We start from the raw sequence: 15,583 nt of genomic DNA on the forward strand, positions 1-15,583 counted from the left end.
ATAGTGTCATGAATCACCATACGGCTGTATCTCTCAAGACTCTTCAGTTATTGATAGGCTACATATATACAGAATGAAGTTCTGACGGCTGTGGAAATGTAAACAAGAACAAATATTTCTATGCATTGTGACTATATCAGTTATCAGATCATAATTCTCATTGGTGTAGTGATATGAAGAACAATGTTCGTGACGTCGTCACTCAATGACATCATTTTGTTTGGCGTCACTAAAACAAGTGTTTTTTGACGTCATGAAAATCCGTGCTGGCGGATGAATGCCGATCAATGTAACTTGCAACAATTTACGTAGTTATATTGTTCGGTTACCTCACGGTGGAAGTTAACGGTTAAAATGTTGAAATTGATGATTTTGTGTTTATTTCCACGAACTATATTTTTCTTCCGAGAACGGTCGCCTTTAGTCGTGACGTCACAAGATCATGTTCCATTGACCGCGCGCGCAAAACATTGACTTTGGAGTGCAAAGACACCGTTACAAGTTGAATATAATGTAAGAGAAAGTTCAATTAAAACGAAACTTAAAAAAATACACAAAGATGTGATTTTGTGACAATATCAAAGGTTTAATAAAAAATAATTCAATCTTATATGAAATAGTTTAATTCGCAGTAAAAATATTACTAATCGCCAGTACGACAAAAATGTTGGTCCAGCTGAAAAAAAATCGATACGGTATCAGGCAAATGAACTATAAACACAATATCTAACGACTTTCAGATGGCTACCCATCATGCATAATTGAGGTCGAAGCTATATATATATGTAATGACTATCGGTGACAATTTGAAGGTCTGAATTAGTAATGATCAGTTTCAATGGGTTAGGTTTCCGACAGGTGACTTGATGTTATAATTAGCAGTATAATATAATATAATGTAATATTATAAAATATTTTATTAAAGTGTCACGCATATATATGTATATACGTATATATTTACATTCTGTGTTGCATTTGCCTATATGTCGTTAGTAAACCAAATTGTATTCATGAGACTGTATACTACAATTTACAGTGATTCGGTCAGAGTAGGAATACAGCCCCAGGTGTTGCAGGTCAAAACAATGGCCGCCAGTTACTTTCAGCCTGGAGAGCTTTCGAATGCTAGCATTTATAATCCACAACAAAAAAATAAAGCAACTTCACAAGTTATGAGAGTAATATTTTATAATTAAAACAAAATGTAGTCATCACAAAATAACTATAAGCGCCGTTCTTGATCTAGGAATTATCAAATTGTCAAAGTCAATGTCGTCACACTCACAGGGGCTCGTTTCCGAATTTTCAGAAATGCAAGACACGACATTAAACATTTACATTAAAAGTCCAGTATTTATATAAAGAAAATCTCGTGAAAAATCGGGAGTATCGACATGGTTTCCGGTTGTGTATGTATATTGGATTTTAGTTTTGTGGTTATTCACTGATGTCAAAGGCCTACCTTCCAAGATCGAGCCCCTGTGAAGTTGAAAATCGTCTGCTAAGATATGACTGGTTAGACTTGTCGAATCTGTTTCGAACGCAATACAAATGTATCCTTGGAATCGTTTTCACCTACTGTCAAGACGACTTTCATTTAGAATTTAAGAACTGATATTCTTCTGAAAATAACGTAAATCCAGTCGATTGAAACGTAGGTGTTTCCGAGGAATCGAGTCTATCCTGTGCAATACTCGTTCAAAGCCGCATCACTTCTAAATGCTAACCGTATAGCATTGCGCCGAAAAACGGCTTGGATTTTAAACAATCAGAAATTATGCAGTTGTGAATAATTTGACGATATCTACAAACGTATATGAAATAGAAAATAAAGTCAAATCTGTGCAAAACCATTGTATGTCTTTGCTATTAATAACGACACGAGGGACTATATTATCCCTTCTGGAAATTTCGGCTGTTCCGGTATTTGAACTAGATGACGTCAGTGATAGGGTAAGCGGCAATTAAACGCGTCATAATCAAGAGTTAATAAAAAAAATTTATGAATGTAAATATAAGCATTGAACTGTTACCGTTAGGGCGACATGAAATATTTATCTGTCACCCAAATTGTATTCATATCGACTGTATCATTTGGTAACAGTTCAATGCTTAAATGATGCATCCTGCAAATGATAACAATGGTAATCAATTCTATTGTCATAACCATACCGGATACTATTACAGTCCCTACTGTTCAAATGTAGCATGTTTTTTTGTCATTCCAAACCGTTCACAGTCGTAATACGTCATGTCCCAACCGGACAAAGTCAAATTTAGGTCATGTTATGAAATCGCATATTTCTCCCTTTTTATATCTTAATACTTAGCATCTTCGCTAGCCAAGGTTTCTGATTACGCTACACACCACGTGGAGAACGTACTCCACGTGGTGTGTAACGTAATCAGAAACCTTGGCAAGCGAAGATGAATACTTCGTAGCTCAGCTACAATTGTGCCTACGTGCTCACTCATAACCAATCAAAATAACATTTTTAACCTGTTTACGGCATTACAGCCGGTTTACAGCCAACGTCGCTTCGATTTCCGTTCATAATTTTTCGTCAGCTTTCATCCTGATTTTGTAAAATATCACATTTATTGTCAAATATCGGCATTCTGTACAACTCTTATAGCTTAAAAATCAACTCTCCTTTAAGGGTTAACTTATGATAAAAAGAAAATGATCAACTATATTCGAAAGCTCACCTTTGAGTCCCTGAATCCGGCGCCGTCTTAAAACTGTCCCAACATTTTTTGCCGTACCGGCTAGGGTATGACGGGCATATAGATAATGTAGTAACATTTTAAATATCAAGATGATTAAAATTCCTTTACAATGTTTGTTGAACGTTGAAATACTGGTCAAAACAATATTTATTCTGTTATTCGTTCTGTAACTCAGGTAAAAAGTGGCCCAATACATCGCTTATATGCAAGCTTTTCCTATGTACAAGTTGTTTGGTTGCGGTGTTAATTTTCGCACTATCAGAGTCTTAAATACAACACATGAAACTCGTTAACACGCGCAACACCACAAGCCTATCATATGGTGATTAAAATAAAATCACTTAAACAAACAATAAATCTGACACAGTTGTACCTATCGAATCTTCATCGTGGTCGTTTTTAATGGAGAAAAGTATATCTGATCGTCAGGGAAGTTGGCCCAGGTCATGGCTTGTCGGAGATCTACTCTGTGTGACTGGTACCGGCCGTTCAGGTTAACCCGGGTACAGTCACGGAACCACCAACCGGAGTGACGATACTCGGCACAGTTTGAAGTATCCGATTGGTCGTTATCTCGGTCGTAAGTGGTGAAGGATTGGTCGTTGTTTCCGGTTATCGCATTAACTAAACAGAGACAAAACAACAGAATATTAAAAGACACCAATGTACTACTTCTGTTTACTTGGAACGAAATGTGAAGATCTTGCATAAATTAAACACCTTTGCTCTCTACAATAAAATGTGTTTTGGTTTCAGGAAACCGCACACGTAGACCATATGCTTGTAGTTCGAAAACGACTTTAAAAAAAATGTTCCCGAAGAATGCCTGGCGTAGACATTCGTTTTGGTGGTTCCGAAAATTCTTCTTGTATTAGACTACTTGTAATCGAGTACTCACATGACACGTTGCCGGTGAAACCATTCACGTTTAGTTTGTAATTCTGATCTTCGTGCGAGACCCGGAAAATAGAGTACTGGGCGTATCCTCTTGTCCCGTCCCAGCCCTCTAGCTCCACACGTAAAGTCCGTGAAATGTTTGTCAGAAGGTGAAGGTTTTCGTTACCTGTGACAAAGAAAACAGGGGAAATAAACATATGAAAATTCGATCGATATATTAATATTAATATATTAATCCTCCAAGTGATTGAAGCAAAGCTATGACGTGTGTTATCTGAGCCGATGTGGAAAGCGTTGACGTAACGCTGATCAACAGGGAACCAAAATGGCGATATTTCTGAATGTCAAACATGTGTTAAATGATATATTCTGCAATTAGGACTATAATGAATTTGACGTCTTAACACAAAATTCCATGCAGTTAGATATAAATACACACTGAATTTTAAGTATTAATGAGTGCAATTGAAAATTAACTCGTGACCAAGATAGGTCATACTTAACTCAAACTTACCAATCCAGAAATCTCCGAGCAGATCTCCGAAACCGTACTTGTAGTCATTCCAGCCACGATAGAAATCGACATCTCCTTTTGTTCTTCTCTGTATCACCTGAGTTGGAGTTTAAAATATAATATTTAATTAAGAACATAATTACATCCCTTGCTTAGAACACAGGGTACCGAGGTGTTAAAGGTTCAGTCGGATTTAAATCTGAGAAATACTCTTGAGAACCTTACACATTGATCACAATTCAATCGAATCAACCGCATCCGGGCAACCAACGTCATTATCGTTCAAACGCGAAACAAATACATTTTATACTTATTATAACTTATAACTATTATAACTTATCATATACCGGGTTTTTAGATTACCAAATGGTTTTGTATTTAACTTAAGTGAAAAAGGATTCTTCTGGAGTCAAACTTACCATCCATGGCCCCTCGGCAGTGTCCATTTCACAGAACATGTCGACACCGATCCCTTTTCTTGTTCCTATACGGTAGATGCCTGACGGATGTTTCTGCGGTACCTCTGAACAGCTGCTGAAAACTTAATCCAGAGGTGTCGAAATATACTAGTAATCATTTCTAAATTCTTAATTATAAACGGCATTATATAACTAATGAAGAAATACGATATCTAATTAAGGAAGATATCTTACATATTATGGTTACCTACTTTTTTCATTTTTTTTATTATTCATCCTTTTGCATATTGTGAGTACATAAAATACAAAGAAAAAGCATGTATGATAGATACAGTTTAACTGCAACACAAGATCTTTTTTTTTTTTTTTTTTTGTGAAGAGCATCAAGGGTGTCAATGGTACGTTCTTGACCAACATTGATCCACGAATAAATAGCAACTTGGCTTGCAAAGTCAGATACTTTATCAAGAATTAACGTGAGGCAACAAAAAGATACTGTAGATTTTGGCTACTTGCTGATAGCCTCGCATGTATCGCAGCCAGTTTAAATGAATGAAAAGGTATTGAAAAAGTATTCATTTCGCATTCAAATCATCTTAATGATTTAGCGTATAACATGTTTCTAAACATTTTCGTCGGGTGGGAAAGTGTGATTTATGTAAGGATTTTGTTAGAGCCACAGACCAGGCATGTAAGGACCTTACTTCTACAGAGGCTGATCAGCTGTGATCCAAGGTGACGAACGGAGATTTTGATATCAACAATATTACTATTCAAAAGAAGAACGAAGTGCACTACTGAAGTTAGGCAGAGACAAATCTATTATGATACTACCAGCTGACGAGGGTAACGCCACATTCGTCATGAACACCGATGACTATGAGGAATAAATAAAAGGTATTGAAAAAGTATTAATTTCGCATTCAATCTTAATTGTTTAGCATATTGTATGTTTCTAAACATTTTCTTCTGGTCGGAAAGTATTATTAATGTAAGGACAATGCTACAGGACAACAAGACATACGAAAAGCTGCAGACCCAAAAGTTCAAAAGGTGTCTAGTAGCCATCCTGACAAAATTGTAAACAACACATGAAGATTACTGAATGCCAATTATGTTACTTGTACTCCACAGCTGAGAACATCCCTAGAAGTACCGTGCACCCAAGATCCACAAACAGGGAAACAGGGAAATACAGCGACCTTTCAGTTCCTCTGCCGTTTTAGTGGCCAATGAAAAGTTTTGGGGGACTGCGGCTGATCCGGCCAATCACAGCTATTCCAATTATATACCTTCCCTTTTGCATATAGTTCCCGTTTTACCAGTGTAATGACGCACGCTGGTCGCAATATCTACTACCGTTTCTCAATTTACAATTAGCATGATTATTACTGTTGAAATGTCAGGAATTAAGTAGCGAAAAAGAATTGAATAATTACTGCTTATGTTCGCGTAGTTATCCAATTAACGGGAGTGCAGGGCGTGCGTTTGATTGGTCGTCCAATCACTGCGCTTTTACATCATCAGAGGCTGAGGATGCATGTGTCACTTGGTAACACTTCGTCAAACCTCGCCCGATGGGAGCATACAATCATGAAGGCTGTTATAATTATTTCATAAGCGAACAACTCCGGCGTAAGCGGTCAACTGTTTGTACCTGATAAACGAAAAACGCCCCACACTCCCTCATACAATGTAGGTACCCGTGTGCAATCGGGAAAAAAATACGAAAATAACTCGAGTTAATAACAGCATGTTAGGCATTTTGAATTATGGCATATGCGTAACAATTTCAGACTCATTGAATGTTAATTTGCCCATAGCAGACAACATCCAATATCCATCTATATTTGGCCTCCTGATCCGCACACTGTTAATACGAAACTGTCATTACTAGGCCAAACAAGATGGCGGTCGTGCAGGCGTGTTTATCACGTTGCCTGTAAACGGCTTTCGAAAGGCTCATTCAAGACAATGAATGTTTGTTGTTAGGCACAAGTTCACAAGTACAGCGAATGACTGTTTTTGGCTGTACAAGGTAGGAAGCATTGTTATCTAGCTATAGATTGGTAGACATATGATCGTTGATTTAATTAGAAGTCGACTTGGTCATATTATACACACGCTGTTAACATATTAGTCAAACATTATCAATAGCCTAGTATAAACATAAATATCATCATTCTATTGTCATTTTATTGTCTCACTAGTTCCGAGTAACTGTGAGTTAATTGTTGTACTACCAGATTCTGTGTCAGTGTCTATATTTTGGGTAGCCTAGTATTTTGTCTTTGAAGTTTATAAAAACGCAACACGTCCAAAAAGTAAAAGCTTAAGTCGGTTCCTATTTTAGTTTGCATCTATTACATGTGATTGAGTCATTTCATAGCTTTAATACTTTGGGGAAATCGCCATTGTGTGAACTAGATCATAGTACTGACCAATTCTATAATTGGCATCAATTGGGATACTTGGACACATAGAAACATCTCGGACTAGTACTTGCAGCTTGTCTAATGTTGCTTATGTTTCAGAATCGATTTTCTATATGACTTATGAACATATCTTCAAAACTTTGATCAACCATACGTCGCATCTTTTGATAAGATTCCTATAAAAACTTGGTGTCAATACACACCAGCACCTATGATGCTCTTGAAATTGAAATTGCTATATCTATGGAAAGTGTGCTTAATTTCATTTTCCAACCCTGACGTTTTCAGGGCCTATGGCCCTTTGATTTTAAAAAAAAAAAAAAGTATGTTTTTGTTTCTCTATTTCTTGTTTTTGTTTTCTTTTGATTTTAGGTTTTTTCTTGTTCTGATATATACTATAAAAATTTGGCACCAGACAAAATCCAAAAATAGAAACAAATGCTGCAACTTTTGAATAGAAATTGAATTACAAGACAAGATATCCCAGGTGTATATTGACACCCAGCATTGAATGCTCTTAATTGGTTTTATGTCAGAATGATCTACTTTTTCATTCGTTCTACTTTTCCTCTCAATGACAAAGACAAGTGGACCTCCATGTGAGGTCTAAGAAACATCCCTCTTTTCAGGAAAAAGCGATCACAAACTTCAATTCTCAAAATCCAAAATGGCCGACTGTCGTTTATTTTACTTTTCTAATCAAAAATCGAAATTGAATTGACATAACTAGAGACAAGTTTGAGAAATATCCCTCAGGTACTTTTAAGGAAAATAACGCTGACAAGGATTGCTTTCAGACGGACGCATGTAAATTTGAATGGCCCGTCATCTGATCAAATATTGTAAAAATAGATCCGGCTTTAGTCATACTTGTAAGTGTTGATTAGAATCAGCTTCAGTCATACCTGTAGTTGATGGTATAAGTGACCACAGATCAGTTCTTGTTACTCTTGAAGCCCAACGCCATCGGCAAAATTCTTATTAAAGGAAAGTTGGCTATATTCGAAAGTTGATCACAATAGTCTGCGTTCAAAAGATATCTGTACAAAAAAGCTCTCTGTAATTGACATTCCTGATGTCATTGTGTACAGAAAAAAATAATTGGTATTTTTGAAAAGCATATACCCGATAGATCATAAATGGATTGCCCAACGACAAGCCCTGAATGATGTACGAACTACGGAAGGCAAACAGAAACAGACTAAGAAAGACGTACAAAGCTCCTTTAGAAATTAAATTCAAGAAAGCTCGAAATAAAATGAGCAATATTCTTAAATATGTCAAGGAGAAATTTAATTCTAGAATTGATTTTTTCGTAGATAGAAACTTTAATAACCCCAAGGTCTATTGGAAGCTTATGCGGCTGTTGCTGAAAGCCAAATGTTAACAGATATTCCCATATTTTAGGACTCTGTCACAGGTCACATGACAACTGATGACGCTATATTAAATCTGAAATCCTAAATAATTATTTTCGAAATGTGTTGTCCTTAATTATATACTATCGTCTAAAATAGAAGTGAAAACAGGAGTTCATCAAGGATCTCTCCTAAAGCCGTTACTGTTTCTTTTGTACATGAACAATATTTCTGACACTCTCCTTTCCATAACGAGGCTGTTTGCAGACGACACTGCATTAGTCCATTCCTCTTAAAACTTACGAGATCAAGGGAATGATAATATCAAGTATTGATTACAACATTGATGATCAAGAGTTTTACTTTCACAATACTATTATATCTATTGCCGATTATTACAAACATATAGGGCTTGATGCAAAGTGGGAAGCACAAAAAAAAAAAAAAAAAAAAAACCAGGAAGTATGGACTTAGTAAGAAGAACTTGAAAAACTTTATTTGACTTTTATACGTCCTTTATTGGAATACAGTGCATATATGCGGAATCTGGGATAATTGTGGTACCATTGTGAATAGCTTAAATTGTGGAATCGTGGAATGTCAACTAATGTCAGCTGGGAGATGAAAGATCATTCTCTCAGTTAAAAAACAATGTTTTATAAAAAAAAAATATCTTAAATTATCCTAAATATTGTTTATGAATTGTTAATTTTCTTGCTCTATTTACACCTCTTACCATCACATCTCTACCCTTCTTAAACTCGCATTGCCGAAATTGATATCATTATATTTTAATTATAATACAATCTTGTACAAATACTTCTGGACGGTGTTAAGTTGTTGGGAAATAGTTTCATATAAGTTGGAAAACTTATGCCCGATCCCCATTGTATATTTGTGATACAATAAACTGTGCTTCAATCAAAATAAAAAAAACCTAATCAATTGTGGTGCTGTTAATTTCATCAAAATTAGAAAGTCTTCACTGGACTACCTATTTTTACCAAGACAAATAGTCTTTAACATGAATTGGAATGGCAGTTCCTTGAGAAAAGGGGGGCAATAACAATGTTTTACAAAAAAAGAAATGCACTCGAATATCTTTGTTCATTATTACCTTCTTATGCTTCTGATTTTTCTTAATTACAATTTACGAAATATAGATCATTTTCAAATCCAGTAAACAGGTTGCATCTTACAAATTCTTCCTTCAAATCCAAATGCTCGTAGTCTCAGCTATAGTTAATCACCGTCTGTTAGGAATAAGCAAACAGTTACTTGGTTTAAAATAAAGTTACTTCCAAAACAAAAAAAACAAAAAAACAAAAAAACAAAAACAAAACAAATCCCGTTCTTACTACCTTTTACGAATACGACCCTTACACGCTCGATTGAAAAACGGGCGAATTCCCTAAGCTATGACGTCACTTATCACACCTAGTGCCCAACTCCTCGTGCCAATGTGGAAGCGCTAATGAGGATTTTGAACACTCTATATCGTTTTTGTCCCCTCTACTATAATCAAAGACAGAATTGGATGAATAAGTTGCACTGGTACAGTGATATTTCTATTGAACACTTAAACTTCAGTGACCTTTGTCATTATGCTTACTTAAGAATTTGTCATTCTGTGCAGAACTACATTAAAGACTCATCGGTTTCATTGAGTTAATTGTGAACTACCATCAATCTTTTAGAAGACTTCCGTCGATCCTAAAATTTCCTTTAATCTTTTTTATAGTTTAAAGTGAGCTGCCCAACGCTATGACTAACGAACAATGGATTGGAATACTGTGAAGGTAGAGTAAAATGAGAAGTGTTGTGTAGGGCTGGTTTCTTTAGAAACAATGATCAATAGTCTAGAATGGCAGTGCGACCAGTATAAGCGTTGGACAGTAGGTTATATTTATATTTATATATAGTTATATTCGTTCGGAAATGTAAGAGTGCATATTACTTGTATGAGTATGGGTCGCGAACGATCATTCACTCCGTGAGAGAAACAATATTTCAATTTTTTTTGTAAAATTATCCTAAATATTCTTCATGAATTATAAATGAAGGTTTTCCCCATTCTTTCCTTTCATTTACATTTCTCACCAAAACATCTCTACCCTTTCCTCTGTCCCCATTTCACCTCTCTTACAGCCACCCGCCAACCCCTCTCACCATAACATCTCTACCCTTTTCTCTGTCCCCATTTCACTTCCTCTCCCAGCCTATCGCCAACCTCTCTCACCATAACATCTCTACCCTTTTCTCTGTCCCCATTTCACCTCCTCTCCCAGCCTATAGCGAACCTCTCTCACCATAACATCTCTCACCTATCAGCCCCGAACTCCTCTTCACTCTCTCATGCTTTTCGTTCATATTTTCAATGGAAATCGATTGATATTCTACAAGCCGCACTACTCTGGTGCAATGGACCAAAAGTAACATGATCAATTGTAAGTATGCATCATGGCTAAATATAACCATGGGTCTTACTGTTGATATTAAATTTGTAAAGCTGCCTGTTAATTTCGGCAAAACATGAGTAAAACGCAAGTCTCGGGAGTAAAATATCACTTGATTTGTTATTTATATGAACCTAAATTATATGTTAAAAAGCTGGTGCACGTGGACACAACAGCAAATATTAACCATGTAACACAACAGTAAATATCAACCAAGTAACACAACAGCAAACATCAACCATGTAACACAACAGTAAATATCAACCTTGTAGCACAACAGTAAATATTAACCATGTAACACAACAGTAAATATTAACCATGTAACACAACAGTAAATATTAACCATGTAATACAACAGTAAATATTAACCATGTAACACAACAGTAAATATCAACCATGTAACACAACAGTAAATATTAACCATGTAATACAACAGTAATTATCAACCATGTAACACAACAGTAATAAATTAACTATGTAACACAACAGTAATAAATTAACCTTGTAATACAACAGTAATTATCAACCATGAAACACAACAGTAAATATTAACTATGTAACACAACAGAACATATTAACCATGTAATACAACAGTAAATATTATCCATGTAATACAACAGTAATTATCAACCATGAAAAACAACAGTAAATATTAACTATGTAACACAACATTAAATATTAACCATGTAATACAACAGTAAATATTATCCATGTAATACATCAGTAAATATTAACCATGTAACACAACAGTAAATATTAACCATGTAACACAACAGTAAATATTAACCATGTAACACAACAGTAAATATTAACCATGAAACACAACAGTAAATATTAACTATGTAACACAACAGTAAATATTAACTATGTAACACAACAGTACATATTAACCATGTAATACAACAGTAAATATTAACTATGTAACACAACAGTAATTATTAACCTTGTAGCACAACAGTAAATATTAATTATGTAATACAACAGTAAATATTAACCATGTAAGACAACAGTAAATATTAACCATGTAACACAACAATAAATATTAACCTTATAACACAACAGTATCAACTATGTAACACAACAGTAAATTTTAACCTTGTAATACAACAGTAAATACTAACTATGTAATACAACAGTAAATATTAACCATGTAACACAACAGTAAATATTAACCATGTAACACAACAGTAAATATTAACCTTTTAATAAAACAGCAAACACCAACCATGTAACACAACTGTAAATATTAACCATGTAATACAACAGAAAATATTAACCATGTATTACAACAGTAAATATTAACCATGTAATACAACAGTAAATATTAACCATGAAACACAACAGTGAATATCAACCATGTAATACAACAGTAAATATTAACCTTGTAATACAACAGTAAATATTAACCTTGTACCAAACAGTAAATATTAACCATGTAATACAACAGTAAATATTAACCATGTAATACAACAATAAATATCAACTATGTAACACAACAGTAAATATTAACCATGTAACACAACAGTAAATATCAACTATGTAACACAACAGTAAATATTAACCATGTAACACAACAGTAAATATTAACCATGTAACACAACAGTAAATATTAACCATGTAACACAACAGTAAATATTAAGTATGTAACACAACAGTAAATATTAAGTATGTAACACAACAGTAAATATCAACCATGTAACACAACAGTAAATATTAACCATGTAACACAACAGTAAATATCAACCATGTAACACAACAGTAAATATTAACCATGTAACACAACAGTAAATATTAAGTATGTAACACAACAGTAAATATTAAGTATGTAACACAACAGTAAATATTAAGTATGTAACACAACAGTAAATATCAACCATGTAACACAACAGTAAATATTAACTATGTAACACAACAGTAAATATTAACCATGTAACACAACAGTAAATATTAACTATGTAATACAACAGTAAATATTAACCATGTAATACATCAGTGAATATCAACTATGTAACACAACAGTAAATATCAACCATGTAACACAACAGTAAATATTAACCATGTAACACAACAGTAAATATTAACCATGTAACACAACAGTAAATATCAACCATGTAACACAACAGTAAATATTAACCTTGTAACACAACAGTAAATATCAACCATGTAACACAACAGTAAATATTAACCATGTAACACAACAGTAAATATTAACTATGTAACACAACAGTAAATATCAACCATGTAACACAACAGTAAATATTAACCATGTAACACAACAGTAAATATTAACCATGTAACACAACAGTAAATATTAACCTTGTAATACAACAGTAAATACTAACTATGTAACACAACAGTAAATATCAACCATGTAACTCAACAGTAAATATTAACCTTGTAATACAACAGTAAATATTAACTATGTAACACAACAGTAAATATCGACCATGTTTGAAGCTTACATCTCTGTCCATTTTTCACAAATTATTGTGTCAATAGTCTAATTTCGAGTATTTCAACGCTTGACCTAAAGCAATGCCAGGAGACGGATCAGATCAGATCAGACATGTTTATAAAAGTGTCACGTATTGATTAATGAAATTTTTATATAAAATACATACATTTAAATTTATCACCTAAACAAAAAAATAAAAACAATGAATCAATGCCATTTATATTTTGCTTACGAGACACTACTTTAAATCACTTAGATACCGCGACTACTTTATCTCGCGAACTTAACTCATCGGACGTATTCACTATACATGGTTTCGCGAAGGCCGTTGCAGAAATGCTTTTAATTCACCAATGATGAGTTATAGGGTTAGAAACTTTACGTATAATGTTAACCGAGAGCTTCGACGCCATCCAAAGGTTTTCATTTCGTACAAATAATCGCGAGGAATTCAAATTCACGAATAACTTTCCTCGCGGATTAACGTAAAAATAAATCCCACGCGAAATATAAGTGACTTTCAGTATTAGACATTATTTGGCATGATCTTTTTTGCAAACTTCTTTTATCAGAAATATCAATTTATCTTTACCAAAAACGTTTCACTTTTGTGATTTTCCTCTGTTTTGATAAAAACTAAAAGTCTGATGTCAAATTAAAAGCTGCAATCAATAAAAAATCAGTTAAAAAAGGGAGAGAGAAAAGGTGAAATCTAATCACTGAGCAACACGTAACACGTGACCCAAACAAAAGTGTCTTGCATTCGCGGAGCGGCCCAGATATCAAAGCGTTATACTGATATATCACACAACGTGGCCGTCTTCGATATAGATTACAGTGTTTTTCTTATATTGAACGGTTAACGTTTAATTCACATTTTTCATATCATGTATTTCATACTTTTCACACTTCTTGCCATTAAATTCATGTTAATTTAGGTTATACAATATTTTATTCAATTTTTACATGTCATATATATGATACATAATAATAAAAGGATTCAGAAAAAAGTAACATGTTAATTCACCACGATATACCTGAACTGAAATCAATAAATACTTAAGAGACTTCAATCACTTTTTGGTCTTTGAATAGGAACATATTGACACCAATTGGTAAAATATACATAACAAAATAAATTTTGTTTGCACAATTCGATCATTCATTCATTTCATTTCCAAAGACAGGGGAAACGTTTCTTTGTAAATCAAGCTCTATACTATGTTACTAATTAGGGAACAGTTAACTGGACGAAGTAAAAAGAGAAGTGGTAGTTCGAGAGTGCATTAACGGTTGGTCAAGCATGATAAACATACTAACTCATAAACTCGCTCAACTTAAGTTAGATTAGAATATGATATTCTGACAAATGTCTCCTAGGCGTTGAAATACAAGACTGACACAGTGATTTTTTTTGTAACTCATTGATGATAATTACATTTATGATACATGAAGATTGCTATGTGACTCATAAAGTGATGAGATGATGGTGATGACGACGACAACGATGATGACGATGATGACGATGATGACGATGATGATGATGATGTATCGTACAAAGAGGCTTACCTTTAGCGAAGTACATTGTTGACATAGATAAGCCAACATCCGTCTTCCCTCCAATTGAGCGAGAGTAAGTTTCACACCTTTTGTCAGCCGCCGTGTACGAGAAAGAGAGACAGTCCTCACTTTTGCAATTCTTCCCACATACACCATGGTTCGAGGCTGTGTTTGAACTTAGTGTATACGCACTGTGGCCTGTATCGGCTACACGCTGTAGTCTGGAGAACAGGTGATGTTCAGCGTCAACGATTATAAAAATCAAAATTAGACAAGGAAGTTTCATGTGTGTTGTCCAATTTTTTTTCTTGAGCAAAAAAAATTCTTAAACTATTACCATTTTCTACTTCACATGTATTACCATAATGACATTACAGTAATCACAGTAATAGTATGCGCTTCTTAGTTACTGGTTTATCACTTACACGCCCCCAGCTATTGCTGGGTTTCGTCTCACCAAGTGATCCTTGGTTGTATCTGCAGTAAATAATAAATAACGTCAGCGAATGGCAGAGTTCGTAATAAATTGTGACGAAAGGTGACGTATACGCACTCTTCAATCAACCAGCATCTACCTGGATCGGTTACGTTTGTGGAGTGTCGATACACCGGGCACAATTCAAACCAATCATCGCTAGCATTCAGTCAGTCGGAAGGGAGAGAGAGATCTTTATTAGCACGCAGGCACACTATTGTGTGCGACAAGAGGTCAACAAAAATTACAACATCATAATACAATATATAATATTCTATACAGAG

General features: G+C 34.5%; 1 protein-coding gene across 1 annotated transcript; it reads right to left on the reverse strand.

The window, feature by feature from the left end:
• Positions 1 to 2,576: 2,576 nt before the first annotated feature.
• On the reverse strand, positions 2,577 to 15,276 carry LOC117340925 (angiopoietin-related protein 7-like). The gene is made up of 5 exons (XM_033902709.1): positions 14,834 to 15,276; positions 4,561 to 4,682; positions 4,142 to 4,238; positions 3,629 to 3,793; positions 2,577 to 3,354 (listed from the first exon to the last, which is right to left on the reverse strand). The coding sequence occupies exons 1-5, from the start codon at positions 15,108 to 15,110 to the stop codon at positions 3,104 to 3,106; spliced, it is 912 nt and encodes a 303-aa protein (XP_033758600.1). The 5' UTR covers positions 15,111 to 15,276; the 3' UTR covers positions 2,577 to 3,103.
• Between the last annotated feature and the right edge of the window lie 307 nt (positions 15,277 to 15,583).

This window comes from Pecten maximus, chromosome 13 (genome assembly GCF_902652985.1).
Source record: "Pecten maximus chromosome 13, xPecMax1.1, whole genome shotgun sequence".
In the NCBI taxonomy this organism is placed as follows: domain Eukaryota; kingdom Metazoa; phylum Mollusca; class Bivalvia; order Pectinida; family Pectinidae; genus Pecten; species Pecten maximus.

Excerpts from the sequence above, each read along its gene's own strand:
- LOC117340925 (XM_033902709.1), bottom strand. The coding sequence starts at position 15,110 with ATGAAACTTCCTTGTCTAATTTTGATTTTTATAATCGTTGACGCTGAA. Across the intron at positions 4,683-14,833 it reads AACAATGTACTTCGCTAAAG|TTTTCAGCAGCTGTTCAGAG; the intron begins GTAAGCCTCTTT and ends CTCTGGATTAAG. Across the intron at positions 3,355-3,628 it reads TTTCACCGGCAACGTGTCAT|TTAATGCGATAACCGGAAAC; the intron begins GTGAGTACTCGA and ends GTCTCTGTTTAG.